This window comes from Peromyscus eremicus, chromosome 7 (genome assembly GCF_949786415.1).
Source record: "Peromyscus eremicus chromosome 7, PerEre_H2_v1, whole genome shotgun sequence".
Lineage (NCBI taxonomy): Eukaryota > Metazoa > Chordata > Mammalia > Rodentia > Cricetidae > Peromyscus > Peromyscus eremicus.
Window position 1 is genome coordinate 33250946 of NC_081422.1, and position 15478 is coordinate 33266423.

Below are 15478 nucleotides of genomic sequence, written 5' to 3' on the forward strand. Positions count from 1 at the left end.
GGGTAAATTCACAGCAATTCATGTCTACATAAAGAAATTGAAGATACTTTGTGTTAGGAACTTAATGGCAAATCTGAAATCTCTAGGGAAGAAAAGAAGAAATAACACAAAAGGAGTAGAAGGCAATAAATAACCAAACTTAGGGCTGAAATCAATAACATAGGAACAAACAAACAAAAAACTATCAGAAGAATCAATGACATTAAGAATTACTTTTTTGAGAAAAATCAATGAGATTGATAAAACTGTAGCCAAATTAACTAAAAGATGGAGAGAGAAGATCTAAATTAATATACTGGAGACAAAAGGGGTACATCACAACAGCCATCTAGAAAATCCAGAGAATCATAAAGTCATGCTGATAAACTCCACCAAACTGGAAAATCTATAAAAAATGGATACATTTCTTGATGTGTACCACCTACCAAAGTTAAATCAAGTTCAGATAAACAATTTAAACATATCTGTAATCCCTAGTGAAATAGAGGCCGTAAAGTCTTCCTACTAAAAAGCCCAGGGCTAGGTGGATTCAATACAGAATTTTATGAAACCTTCAGAGAAGAATAAACACCAAAATTTCTCAAATTATTCCATAAAACAGAAACTGAAGGAACATTACCTAGTTCTTTTTACAAGTCACAGTTACCCCAATGCCTAAATCTCACAAAACTACAACAAAGAAAGTTAGTTGCAGATTAATTTCTGTTCTGAGCATAGATGAAAAAATTTCAATAAAATACTTGAAAACCTATATCATCTTTCTATCCCTCAATTAATGTATTTTTATTCTCAGGATATAGCATGTGTATACACACATACGTGTGTGTACTTGTATGTGTACTTGTATGTGAATACCTAAATTAATTTATCTTCAAAGTGTCCTTTCTATTGGTTGCAGTTAAAACCTTTTACATTAAAAGAAGACTCTGAGGTTGTTTCTTGTGTTAACACTTATGGCGCACATGTCAAAAAGCTCATGATAACACACCAGCCACCAACCACACCATGACATACGCTCTGTCTTTATAATGCACAATAAGCATATTCAGTATTCACATCTAGTGTGCCTGACTTAAGTAAAACATACCCAAGAATAGTTCTGTCCACTATCTTTGATCCAAGCTAAGTGTTGTAAACTGAAGTTCCAAGAAAAAGTTACACCCATGGTACAGATTCTCTAAGACTGGAATGCTGATTACAACTTACTGTGTTGTGGAAAGCTGCTAAGTTGCCAGTCCAGAGCCATACTATCTTGGTCAGTGTTTATACCTCATTTTAAACCCCATACAACCCCTGATTTCAAGGAAATTAATGCAGGAACTCAAGCAGCTGGTCACATCATGCCCACAATCAAGAATAGAGAAGAAACACATCATAGCTTGCTTGCTTACTCTAAGGTAGCTTTTTGTTGTTGTTGTTTTTTGTTTTTGTTTTGTTTTTTGTTTTTTGTTATTTTACACTGCTCAGGACACTCTGCCTATGGAATTGTGCTGCCCATAATGAGCTACCTGTTCCTACATCGAACTGACAACCCTGATCTAGGAACTTCCTTTTAAGGTTCCCTCCTCAGATAGCTCTAGATTGTGTCAGTTGCAAGTTAAATCTAAGCAACACAGAGGTGGATATGAACAAGATACATTGTATGCAGTGTGAAGACAATCATCCCCAAAACCAAAAATTTATACTGTTTAAATGGAGTCAATGTAAAATACTCTCATAATTAGCATTATGATACTTTTCTGATTTGTATCTTATCTGTGTTTCACACCTAAAATGTGAAAATTAGCATTGCATATGTAAGCCATTTATTAAAATGTCACAATTCATCATGAATATTTAAAATTAAAGCATGACATCAATCTTTTATCTTTGTCACCATGCACATTTAAAAATACAAATAACTAAGGCTTAATTTTGTATCTTGTTTTCAATTTTTTAATAAGACAGGAAACTTCTTAGAATTACTCCTCCCTGAAAGTCATTTAAATATAAGTAAATCCAATATATTTACCAAATTTCTATTACGGCTGAAGTTGTTAAGAATGTGTAAAGAGATAAATTCATTTTCTCATTACTATAATATCATCTAACCAAAGTTAACCAATATGAAATTTTAAGCCATCTGAGTGGTCAGCTTTTGGAAACTGTGGTGGTAACCCTCTAAACAGAGTTTGGATTTGCTTTCTCCAAAGATATATACTTGAATTTTAATTTTCCAAATCAGGAAAATTAAAGTACATTGGAAACATATACTCATAAAAATATTAGGAAATATAATATTCTCAAGAGTCAAGCTTGAATTGTGAAGATATTATGGTTATACCCATAGAGGAAAAGTCATAGAATCTGGATTTGTTCTAGGAAGAAAAGCATGAAAATATTCTTAAAAACTAAGTGTTTATGTCTCATTTACTTTATGGACTAATCTCCAACTTTGTAGAATTACAAAAGACAAACACCTAAAGTATGAAAAGTCAACTGTGTCATTAAGCCATATTACTATTCACAGGCTTACAAGGAACTGGCCATAAAATCTAGACTTTTAAAATTTTCAAAGAGAACAACAAAATTATGTTAGAAATGTGCGTCAGAATGTAACTTTTCTATCTGATATAGACAGAGGATTGAGTTAACTTTAATCCCTTCTGAAAGGATCCTCACACTAAGTGGATGTTTATGGCATGGAGGGAGGCTGCAACTTGTTAACAATTTCAAATTACTGAGATTGAAATTTTCTCACAATTCTATAATGCATGAACATATTTTCGGGTGCACACAGGAGAACAGGGAGTACTTGTCTTTCTGCATCTATTGAAGTCACAGAAATAGGAAGTAAATTCACAGTTACCACAGGAGTGGTGTAGCATAGATAGGGCAAGGACGATGCTGACCATTGGGTTATACTTGTTAGGATATATATCACAGTTATATAGTCCATGACCATGTGCCATAATGTTACACATTTGCTAAAAGAAGGTTTCTAAACTGATACATTATTATAAATATGTAAGTTGATGAATACATTAAGTTACACGGTTTAGTCACTTTTTCCCCTCACATAATATATCCTGTTTACATTTTCTTCTGTCTCTGCTCCTCCTAGTTCCTCCCCACCTCCCCACCAATCTGGAGCCACTCAATTTATAATGTATATCTGTGTAATGTATCCTATAGCCATATAGAATTTTTCAATTGAGACTAAGTGTAAGCTAAGCATAATTTTTAATCCATAATAATTCTTTATACTGAGTATAAAGGAATTTATACATTTAATTATTAAATTATTGACCAAGGATTTCCAAGTAGTAGCTGTTTCTATCACAAAGCATTATTCAGCAAATTATGTCCAGAAACATACATCTAATTATTAACAATAGTTATTATTTTGAAAATAATCTAGTACAAAAGAAAATAGTTTATTCAAGAGGGATATATTTTGAATAACTGTGCGTAACAAATATACCATTCATAAACATTCCACCATCAGACAGAACAAACATTACCAGGGGCATGGTAAGAGCTCATAAGCTTAGGAGACAGGGCTATACAATTATTGCAATCATGTTCCTTCAACTGCCTGTTTTCAGGCATATGCTACTTTATAGACATGTTCTAGACCTAAATTTGAATTTCTAAATTATCACACAGTATGACCTCAGCAATGGTGATGTTCAGATTTCTCATGAGCAGTGGACATATTTGCATCTACTGGGAAACACTGTGTTCTATTGTGAAGAGGTAAGTGTAAATCATTGAGTCCCAGTGCCTCTGACTTCCTATACAATTCTGATATTGATGTTCCTGGCTCCTCACTTTGGGCTTTCTGATATTTATTCACACTTTTAGAGAATTGCAATTTATCATCTTAGATATTAATCCCTTAGCATAAAGGACTCTACAAGCAACACTTTAAAGAACTCTTACTGAGAAAAATTATTTATCTACAAATGTACCAGATTTTAAAGTTTTGTTGTGCATGCATGTACATATTTGTATGTACATATGTGTGGGTTCTCTTATATGTGTCTGCACATGCATGTGTAGTCAGAGGTTGACACAGATTGTTTTCCTCAAACTTGTCTCTACCTTGTTTGAAGAAGTTAAAGTTCTCTATGATCCAAAGCATTATCAGTTAAATAATAAAAACAATTATCAGCATTACTAATCGCATTGTAGAACTGAGTTATGAAGAGGAAAACTAAAGCACAAGTCTTTCACTAAAGAAACATTAAAAGACAGTCTAAAATTCATGAGGTTTTATATAGAGCCATAACAAAAACAATTTCTAAAGTATTTAAAAACTGTCCATGCAATGAATTATAATTATAAATATAGCCCTTTATTTTTATATATGAATTTGGTTTTTTAGTGTGATGGAACATTGTATTTTTTCTTATAAAATTGTTTAAATATGTTTTAAATTGAAATACAGTTACCCCCTCCTAGCCTCCCTCCATCCCCTCCCAGTCCCCACTCTCAAGTTGATAGCCTTCTTTTATTTATTATTGTGACATAGTTTTAAATTAGTATTTAATGTATACTCATTGTACAAAGATTTAGGTTTGGCTATACAGTCTTTGTATTTGCTCTAGAAGGTGACTAAGAATTGATCACTGAAAAAGCCAAGATATAGACCTAAGACTTCCTGACTGGAAATCACATGTAAAAATTCTGTTCCTTGACTCTAGGTGCACTAAGGGGTAAAGGGAGTATATAAAATATCTCCTCATTTTCATGATGATATGTGTTGAACAGGTAGGTCTTCCTTTCTCTGTGCATCCCATCAATCCCACCTCTGCATTATTTGGGTGCTTTTAGCTGATTGCTCACATGGAAAGTTAAGAAAAAAAACCCAAGATTTTCAGGATGATATTTCAAGTTCTATCTTCTAACCAGCTAGTTACTGTAACCAAAGTAATGTCATCTTTGTGTACATGCATATAGACATATCTGGAATATTTTTAGCAAACATTAATAATTTTTTTCTCAGTGGAAAAGAAATAAAGTTACCTCCTAAATTTAAATTAGCATTTGTATCAGTCAAAGTTCTCTAGAGTAACTCAACTTATAGAATTAATCTCTCTCAAGATGACTAGACTGCTACTCACAACTCCAGGGAGGCTACCTAGAAAACAGGTCCCCAAGAAAGACACAGGGATTGCCCAGTGACAGAGAAATGGATGAGATCTACATGAACAACCTGGACATGAGTGGGGGTAACGAAGGGCAAGGGTCTAGGGAAAGAGAACTTAGGGGAGTGGGAGATCCCAGTTGGATCAAGAACAGAGAGGAAGAACAAGAAATAAGAGACCATGATAAATGAAGACCACATGAGAATAGGAAGAAGCAAAGTGCTAGAGATACCTCCAAAATAGACTACTGGCAGTGGTCCAGAGAAAGCCCAAACTGATCTACTCTGGTGATAGGATGGCCAAACACCCTAATTGTCGTGCTAGAAACCTCATCCAATGACTGAGGGAACTGGATGCAGAGATCCAGGGCCAGGCCCCAAGTGGAGCTCTAAGAGTCCAATTGGCGAGAAAGAAGAAGGTTTGTATGAGTGAGAATTGTTGAGACAAGATTGGAAAAAGCACAAGGACAAATAGCCAAATGAATGGAAACACATGAACTATGAATCAATAGCTGAGTAGCCCCCAACTGGATCAGGCCCTCTGGATTAGTGAGACAGTTGATTAGCTTGATCTGTTTGGGAGGCCCCCAGGTAGTGGGACCGGGTCTGGTCCTCAGTGCATGAGCTGGCTGTTTGGAACCTGGGGCTTATACAGGGACACTTTGCTCAGCCCGGGAGCAGGGAACTGGACCTGCCTGGACTGAATCTACCAGGTTGAACTCAATCCCCAGGAGAGTCTTTGCCCTGGAGGAGATGGGAATGGGGGGTGGGCTGAGGGGAAGGCGGGTGGTGGTGGTGGTGGTGGTGGGAGGGGGGAGAACAAGAGAATCCGTGGATGATATGTAACATTAAATTAAATTATAAAATAAAATAAAATAAAAAAAACTTAAGAAAAACTAAGGATAATTCAGTAAAATCACGATAAAAAAGAATCTCCTCTCTCTCTCTATATATATATATGTGTATATATGTATATACATATGTAATCTATCAATGTATATATGCATCTATCTATCTATTATCTATCTATCTATCTATCTATCTATCTATCTATCTATCTATCTATCTATCTATCTGGATCTATTAGAGGGACTTACAGACTGTAGTCCATCTTATCCAACAATGGTTGCTTATGTATAGAAGGTCCCAAAATCCAGTTTTAGTTCATGAGACTGGATGTCACAGCTGGTGATCAGTATGTGCTGGAATCCCCAGAATTAGACTCTAATGCCAATGAAGGAATTGACTTGCGAGTGAGGTCAAGAGGAAGCAGGCAAAGGGAGCCAGCTTCCCTCTTCCGTGTATAGGCTTCCAGCAGAAAGGTGTGGCCCAGATAAGAAATGAGTGTTCCCACTTCAAAGACATGGATTAAAGTTGTATCATCTCACCTCAAAGGTCCAGATTACAAGTGGATCATTCCACTTGAAATGATCCAATTAAGCAAAAGTTTGTCACATATGTGTCTAGCCATTTTGAGGGCTTCAGATATTCCAGATGTAGTCAAGCTGATAACAAAGAATAGCCATAACAGCATTGAAATTAACTATTTTTAAGCATTAAAATTCATAAATTAAGCATTGAAATGAAAGTATTGGATGTATAACTGAAAAACTCTATTGTTAGATAACTTAAGCCATCATGTCCATAGTAACCTATGACAATGGTTTCCCTGGGATCTTGGTGCCATCTTTCCTCCATCTTTAGATGCTCTTCAGCACAAGACTGGATAGCACAGAAAGTCTACATAAGTAATCTTCAAACATACTATCTTGATGATGGCCCTTAATTGTTTTTATTATTTTTCTGCCTTTGTGTTTGACCTTTATAAAGTCAATGGGGGCCTGAGAAATGGATTAGTAGGTAGTGTCATTTGCCACAAGGTCTGACAATCTGAGTTTGATCCCTGTGACCCACATGATGGAAAGAGACATCTCACTTCTTCAAGTTTTTCTCTTTTCTTCACACATGAACCATGGCTTGTTTATGCATGAGCACAAACACATCCACTATATAAAAATGAATTTAATAAAAAATGGAAAAATGATGTGAACACCAAGTGAAGAAGTAGATGAAATGATAAAAACATGCTGTTGGAGGACAGAGGAAAAACTATCACTTTATTCCACAATGATATAACTATCATACATCTTTCTTCTTGGCAGCATAAGTCATTCAATAATGATACTTAATTGAAAATATTAACTAAAATCTTTGTCTATCAGCCAGAAAATAAATTTTAGTGAACTGCCCTTTATATCAGTGATTAGTCAAACTTTGGTATATTGTTGTGGTCCAAGCACGCAGAGTATGATTTATTAATGAAATTTGTTCACAAATAATTTTGTTATTTATCTGTCCCTTTTTTTCAACAATGAATGAAATTTCAATGACCATTTTCATGCCACTATTTTTTTGGATGGAGAAAGTGTCCTGAGATCACACTTCTGTCTGAAGAACTATTGGCAGTTGATGGCTGTGGAAGGAGGAAGTATATCTTCCTTTGAGAAGTGGCCACTGATATGCCCTAGTGGATAACCACATATTCAAATGCTTATAGAAAGCATTAACTGGATTTAGGGTTATTAGTAACAATAAATAAGAGGATGTAAAGCCGGAGGAAAGATCAGGTTGGCTCATTAACTGTATTTGGAAGGAAGTAGGAGTGGATTGATATTATGAATAAATGTATAAATGAATAGAACTTTCAAAGGATAAAATATTATTTGTCAAAACAACTTTGGTATGAAATCAGACAAATGAAAGAAAGGAGTTATTTTAATATAAAATTGAGTTTTTGGAGTTGTCTTTCATGCTATTTAAAAGTTACTATTAAGTATCCAAAGAATTTAAATAATATATGGACTTGAAAAATAAAACAAGAAGGTATTAATAACCATCTATTAAAATGACTAAAATAAGTAACCATGACAACAATGAGTATTTCAAAGGATAGAAAACTAAAGGTATCAGACATTCTCATTCATTTCTGAGGGGAATATAAATGGTGCAAACAATTGGTAGAGAAAATGTTAGCTTCATCTACAACTGATTTGAAAACACACAGGTTATTGTTGACACTTTCTTCACTCTTCCAATTTTCTTTATTCAATGAAGTTACCATGTCAGAGTCTCTCTTTCTGATCTCCATTGTTATCCACAGAGCATTTGGCAATGTTTAAAGAAGTTTCATTGGCTACAGCTGACATATGTGAGTGATGGAGAAGAGAGATAGACATGGAAGAGGAAGGGGCCAGGCATGCTGTTTATTCTTTTCTACACAGGACAACAGCACCACACTAAAAATGTATTTTGTTCAAATGTGACCAGGTTAGAAACTTAATGTATCTGAACAAGAATGTGAAAATGATAAAGCAACTAACACTTACCAGGGCCTTTTTTTATGTATAATACAGTTTTACTACATCATGTGCATCACCTATATATCAAAACCACAATGAGATATATCTTCAATTTTATTTAATACAATTTTATTGATTTTTCAGAATGAACTCCAATAGAATTTTATATGCAAGAACTTTACATTGGTCCACATCTCAAGCCCTATTTTCCTGAGGCTATTTTATAGGCTTACTTAAGAATATGTAGATATAATTGTATATAATCAAGGGTCAGAGAAGTCTTCAGTTTTATAGTTAGAGAATGGAAAGGAGTGAGTATAAACTCAGGCTGATTTGGAAGACTCCTTCCAATGTCTTTGTAGAACTTTTTTTGCACAGTGTTAAACCATTGGTCTAATGTGTATTACTGTAATCAGAGATGCCCATAGAAAAGTGACAAATGGCAGGTTACATGTCCCTAGACACTCTTCTTGTAGAGTTATACAAAGCATAGAGGAAAAGGACAAAGAGGAATGCTCACAGCTCTGCCAAGGGGACTAGGTACTCCTGGTGGGAGATCATAAATTGAGTAGAACTTTGAATCTCAAAAGATACAGCATTAGTTCTGTGGCACTGAATGCAAGTGCAAGCTTACTAATTAAGACTCTCAAGGCACAGATCCAGCTGGGAAGAAATCATAAAGAAGAGAATAATTTCTCATGATAGTAATAAATTTTCTCAGAAATCTTGACCTTGAAATAGGTATTCTCATTTGAATGAGGCAATGCTTTTGAGATTTACATAAGATTGCTATTTTATTTTGTCTATGTGAAAATAAATTTGTCAAGGAATTTTCATACAAAAATTTCCTATGTGACTCTCTAGGACTTCATAAACACCTTTGTGCTGATGTCTATAGCTTTCTTTATTATTGGATACTTGGTCCTCTTAACACAGAAAGAAGGGAGGGGCTTAGAGCCCGAAAAGGAAAGAGGGCTCCAGGTGAATGAAGGTAAGCAGAAAGTCATCTTTGTCTTGAGTATGTATCGTGAAACCCAAAGGTATATAAATTATGAATAATGTATAGACGTTCTTATGTTTTGCTTTTACGTAGTTTTAATTGTTATTAAAAATGAAGGAACGAGATAGAATTACATTAAAAATTGAGTAGTTTATCAGTAAGCTTTCTGGATAGATGTACATATTATGGGTATGATAAAGAAATAAGCACTCTTCAGGAATCAACATGAGTAGATGAGGATCTTTGTATGGCTTGTTCTGTGTTCCCTCATCCCAAGTTTATAAACAAAATAATTTCATCTTATCCTTCTTGAGTCAAAGATGAAATGCTTTGTAATATCACCTTCTATTTTTTCAGATATACCCATGAAGCAAATGGCTACAGAAAATGACTCTTCAGTGTCTGAGTTTATTCTTCTGGGACTAACAGACCAACCTGAGCTCCAGTTGCCCCTGTTTTTCCTGTTCTTGGTGAACTACACAGCCATAGTGCTGGGTAATTTGAGCTTAATGAGTCTTATCTTCCTGAATTCACATCTTCACACTCCCATGTACTTTTTCCTTTTCAATCTGTCCTTCATTGATTTTTGTTATTCATTTGTTTTTACCCCCAAAATGCTAATGAGTTTTGTTTCAGAAAAGAATATCATCCCTTTTACAGGATGCATGACTCAGCTGTTTTTCTTCTGCTTTTTTGTCAACTCTGAGAGTTATGTGCTGACAGTCATGGCCTATGATCGCTATGTGGCCATCTGTATGCCTTTACTGTACAAGGTTATCATGTTACCTAGGATCTGTTACTTGCTGATGTTTGGTTCATATTTGATAGGGATTTCTACTGCCATGGTCCTCACAGGCTTAATGATTAGGCTCAACTTTTGTAGTAACAACATCATTAACCACTACATGTGTGACATCTTCCCAGTCCTTCGGATCTCCTGCAGCAACACTTATGTCAATGAACTTGTGAGTACTGCAGTGGTGGGAACGGCTATCATTTTATGTAGTCTCATTATCTTAGTCTCATATGCTATGATCCTTTTCAATATCATTCATATGTCATCAGGTAAGGGTTGGTCCAAAGCCTTGGGCACTTGTGGGTCTCACATCATAACTGTTAGTCTCTTCTATGGATCTGGGCTGCTTGCTTATGTCAAACCATCATCTGCTGAGACTGTGGGCCAGGGAAAATTTTTCTCAGTGTTTTATACATTTTTAGTGCCCATGCTGAATCCTCTCATTTACAGTCTCCGGAACAAAGATGTCAAACTTGCTGTGAAGAAAACCTTAAAGAGAATCACAAGTTAATTAAACCAGTGGCACTTTCCACAGTTTGTCCCATTTTGTTTTCAGTGTCTTTTTCATTACATGTCTTCCATTCTTTTTCCTTCCCCTCATATTTCTATAACATCAACACAATTTCTACTACCCATCTTTTTCCTTCTCAACATGAATTATAAATCTGTGTGTGCCTTTTTTGTGAACTTGAGACCCTTAAGTTCAAGCTGGTGTTCATTCTCTATGTCAGACTAAGACCCTGTTGGGCTATACAATCTCAACTATGCATTATTTGTAATAAATTACTTTCTTACTTTTTGGAAAACATTTTTAGAACTATTCACTGATTTGACAGTCTAATTTCCTGTAGATATATTTTAAAAAGGTAAAAATGACAAAAACTGTAGGTGTGGGAGAATTACTAGAGTATCAGGAATTTTTCAGTGTCTTTTTGAGAGTGATTCTTATTCTAGGCTTTTAGCTTCAACTCTGTGATTGATGTGCACAATTTATTGGTGTAAGATTTTTTTTATAGTTATTGGAGTGTGTATTAGGCATACTTCTGTGCCCAATGTCTCAAATCCATCAGTTCTTATAATAGATTAACACATTTATATTTTATTTTGAATTTAATAGAAATTGTAGCTTTCTTTCCTCTGATACTGGAACTGTCTTAAGAACCTCTTATTCTCTTGACTGCAGACAAAGAATGAATGGTAATAATGTTCAGGTTATTTCCCTGTTGCCTCAAATAGATTCTATCAGACAGAGACCCTGGAATGATACCTTTTCATATTTTTATTATTTATTTGAGAGTTTTATTTTATTATCATTCATGAGTCATATAATATAATATAATATGTGTATATATTATATATACATCATTTGTGACTCACTTTCCTCCCTCAAACTCCTCCTGTGTTTCCCCAACTCTGTCCAGTTCATGACCTCTAGTTTAATGTAATATATATGCACATATAACAGTATATATTTGCATATATATTTAGTTTATTTGGTGTTACTTATGTTTATATGCTTTTAGGGCAGCTGTTCAGGATCAGATAACCTATCAGAGAGCTCATTCCTGGAGAAGACTGAGTTCTCCTTTTCTCAGCAGCTTATATTGCCTATAGCTCTTCATCTGAGGGTGGGAACTTGTGAGGTTTCTCCTATTCACACTGGCATGACAACTGTTGTTATTGTTGTTGTTGTGAAGGTCTTGTTTAGGTAGCTATATTTTTTGAGATTTTGTGGGTACAATTCCCTGTCATATATAGAGGACACTATCTCATAGCAGACATCCTGGTTTTCTGGCTCTTACAATCTTCTTTCAACACTCATCCTTGATTTCCTCTGAACTTAAAGTGTAGAGGTTATAGTAAGTTACATATTCATCAGGAATGGGCAGCCCATGACCAGTTGTTCTATGAATTTTGGATAACCTTGGATTTCTGTAATGGTCTCCATCTGCTACCCAATGAAGCATCTTTAATGATGGTGAGAGCTATACTTATCTGTGGGTATAAGTACTTTGAATGGAGTGGAAATTTATACTGGTTGGGGAAAGTGACAGTAGCAGGTTCTTCTCTAGGATCTATAGCTTCACTAGTCATGGTTAGTCATTAGATTTACAGTAACAGATATCAATTCCTTCCTATTACGCAAGCTTGAAGACATTTAGACAACTGTTGGTTGCTGTAGGACTGATAAGTGCCATCATTGCACCCGTGGGGATATCGTGCAATGGTGGTCATTGTTGTCATTTATAGGCTTTAGGCTGGGTAGGACTCTTGATTGTATCCCCCTTTGTTGGCTTGCATAACACCCTTAGATACTCTGAGAGCCGGTCCCCACAAAATCTTCAGTGCCAGGCAAGGAAGCCTTCCTTTGAGTTGTTGTGCAAGGGAGTTGAAGAAACTCTCCTCAATAATGTAGGCTATTTTTGTGGAACTTGGATGCCCTCCAGAATTTGAAGGCAAGACTGTATTTCTGAAGACATTGTGTTCTTCAGAAACAGAACTTGGAAGAAATGAGCTGGAACTGATATTTTCTTACTTTAAACTGAAACTATCAACTGTTTTTTTCACCTGATGTATTTTTATCTACTCAAGGAATGAGGGAAGTTGATGGTTTTCAACTTTTGCTGTTTTGCTTTTATAAAAGAATTCTTCAGATCCATTTCCTGTTTCAGGGAATTAATTATTTGTACCTCCTTAAAAGTGAAAATGGATGACAAAAAATTGTGGACTATAAAGTCATCAATAATATGAGAATTTTTCAGAGTCTTTTAAAGATATTTCTTTTTTTTAAATTTTATTTTATTTTATTTTACAGTACAATTCAGTTCTACATATCAGCCACGGATTCCCTTGTTCTCCCCCTACTGCCTCCCTCACCTTCCCCCCATCCTACCCTCCATTCCCACCTCCTCCCCCGTGGACTGAGGTCAACCTGGTAGACTCAGTCCAGGAAGGTCCAGTCCTTTCCTCCTAGGCCGAGCCAAAAGACCCTGTATAAGCCCCAGGTTTCAAACAGCCAACTCATGCAATGAGCACAGGACCCAGTCCCACTGCCTGGATGCCTCCCAAACAGATCAAGCCAATCGACTGTCTCACCCATTCAGAGGGCCTGATCCAATTTGGGCCCCTCAGCCATTGGTTCATAGTTCATGTGTTTCCATTCATTTGGCTATTTGTCCCTGTGCTTTTTCCAACCTTGGTCTCAACAATTCTTGTTCATATAAACCCTGAGTTTTTAACTATGAGCCTTTAATGATACTATATTATTTCTTTGACTAATGTTCAAATTTTTAAATATTTGAATCTGTATTAAGTTACATTCCTGACCATGGTATTCTTCAAACTCAACTTACATTGCTATGGTAAACTGATAATTTGTCCTGAATATAAATGAAATTATCATTAGTTTTGATCAGTAGATTATGTCTGTGATTTTTTTTTTTGAGACAGGGTTTCTCTGTGTTGTTTTGATGCCTGTCCTGGATCTTGCTCTACAGACCAGGCTGGCCTCGAACTCACAGAGATCTGTCTGCCTCTGCCTCCCGAGTGCTGGGATTAAAGGTGTGTGCCACCACTGCCCAGCTGTCTGTGATTTTTTTTAAAGTTCCAGGCTATTGAACAGAGTATTATACATAATGTCAAAAGTTGCTATTTTCCTTAGTACATGATGAGGTTTCTCTTACAACAAAAGGTCTAATGGCAAAAACAAACCACAGCTGAAAGTATGTTCCATTGATCACATATATGCTTGTCCATGGTTTTAGCCTTGATCATTAATATTAATATGTATATATAAACATATATATATATATATTAAAGTTTTATTCATATACATGTATTTATATCTTAAATACAGGGCAATTAAGACCATCATTTTAATGTATAAGCTTTATATCTCCCATTTTTCTCTTAGTAAAAAATATCTGAATCCCTGCCATGTGTCACGTTTTAAAATATGCTGCTAAAGATAATTCTTCTTTTCCTGTACTGTGGATAAGAAAATGATAAGATTTGCTTTACGTTACACAGTTTTTGGTATTAGAGAATATAGATGGCATGCCTTTAGAGTCCATGAAGGAATGAATGTACAGAAAGAGAATTGTGACAGAATATGAAGAACTTCTTCACAATTGTTTCATAATGAGTTCAAACTAGGCATTTGATGGAAAAGGAAACACCAGCAAAAATATCTCAAGGAAAGAGATTATCTACAAGGCAGGTTTAAAAAAATGCTCATTTCCCAATGCAAGGGTGGTTTTGGTGTGAAGCAAGCAGGGTGAGCTGCACAGAAACATTTCATTGGTCTTTTTAGATAAATGATGCCTTTTCTGACATGACAAGGCTGAGGAATTTTGCTAAAGACCTTTTTTCCAAGGTATGCTGCACTTTAACAAACAGATGCTTTAAGAAGTTCATTAGACATTATGCCATTGTTTAGATATAAAATTGATTTATTCATAATAAAATAATACAAAACTGTATTCTACATTTTTGCATATGTTACACAGATGACATTGTCTCGTGTTCATCATTATCTTTGTTTCATTGTTTTTGAAATTTTATATGTCAGTACTATATTTATTTCATTTCCCCTATTCATCTGCTGTCTTCAACATGAATCTTCTATATATGATAGGGAGACAGCACCTTGAAATATCAAAAATAAGGTTTCCTAAATAAGATCTAACAATTGGCACTAACAATAGCCAGTGTGGCTAGGAGATTATTCACAAGGCCTTAGACAGAGAACCACAGGCAATTAATGGTTGCTGAGAGAAAGAGAATCAGTCTTCTCCAGCGAGAAACTCCTGATGGATTATCTTTATGTTCTGTACTTTTCCACATTCATTGTTTAATTTAATTGTTCTTACTTATAAAATTTGTTCCTTTTTACAATTTCATACATGTATATGATATATCCTGATTTCCTCAATCCTCTACCTTTAAGATAAGTGTCTCACACCCCTTCTATTAATTTCTCTTCCCTACAAACCCCTTTCCCTTGTTTATGACCTTTAATTTAAATTTTGTAGGTGACTGAATTTAGCCAGAACTTTCTATGTGTTCATGGCTTTAGAACTATATGGTGGAGCTTCATAGGACTGTGGGTACTCAACTGAAGACTATGGCTTCTCTTCTCTTATAGTCCATCAGGTCTCAATAGTTATGCAGGAAGGGCTGGAGCCATAACA

General features: G+C 35.3%; 1 protein-coding gene across 1 annotated transcript; it reads left to right on the forward strand.

The window, feature by feature from the left end:
• The first annotated feature begins 9855 nt into the window (after window positions 1–9855).
• On the forward strand, window positions 9856–10797 carry LOC131914199 (olfactory receptor 143-like). The gene has a single exon (XM_059266789.1). It carries the CDS (start codon window positions 9856–9858, stop codon window positions 10795–10797), a length of 942 nt encoding a protein of 313 aa, XP_059122772.1.
• The last annotated feature ends 4681 nt before the right edge of the window (window positions 10798–15478 follow it).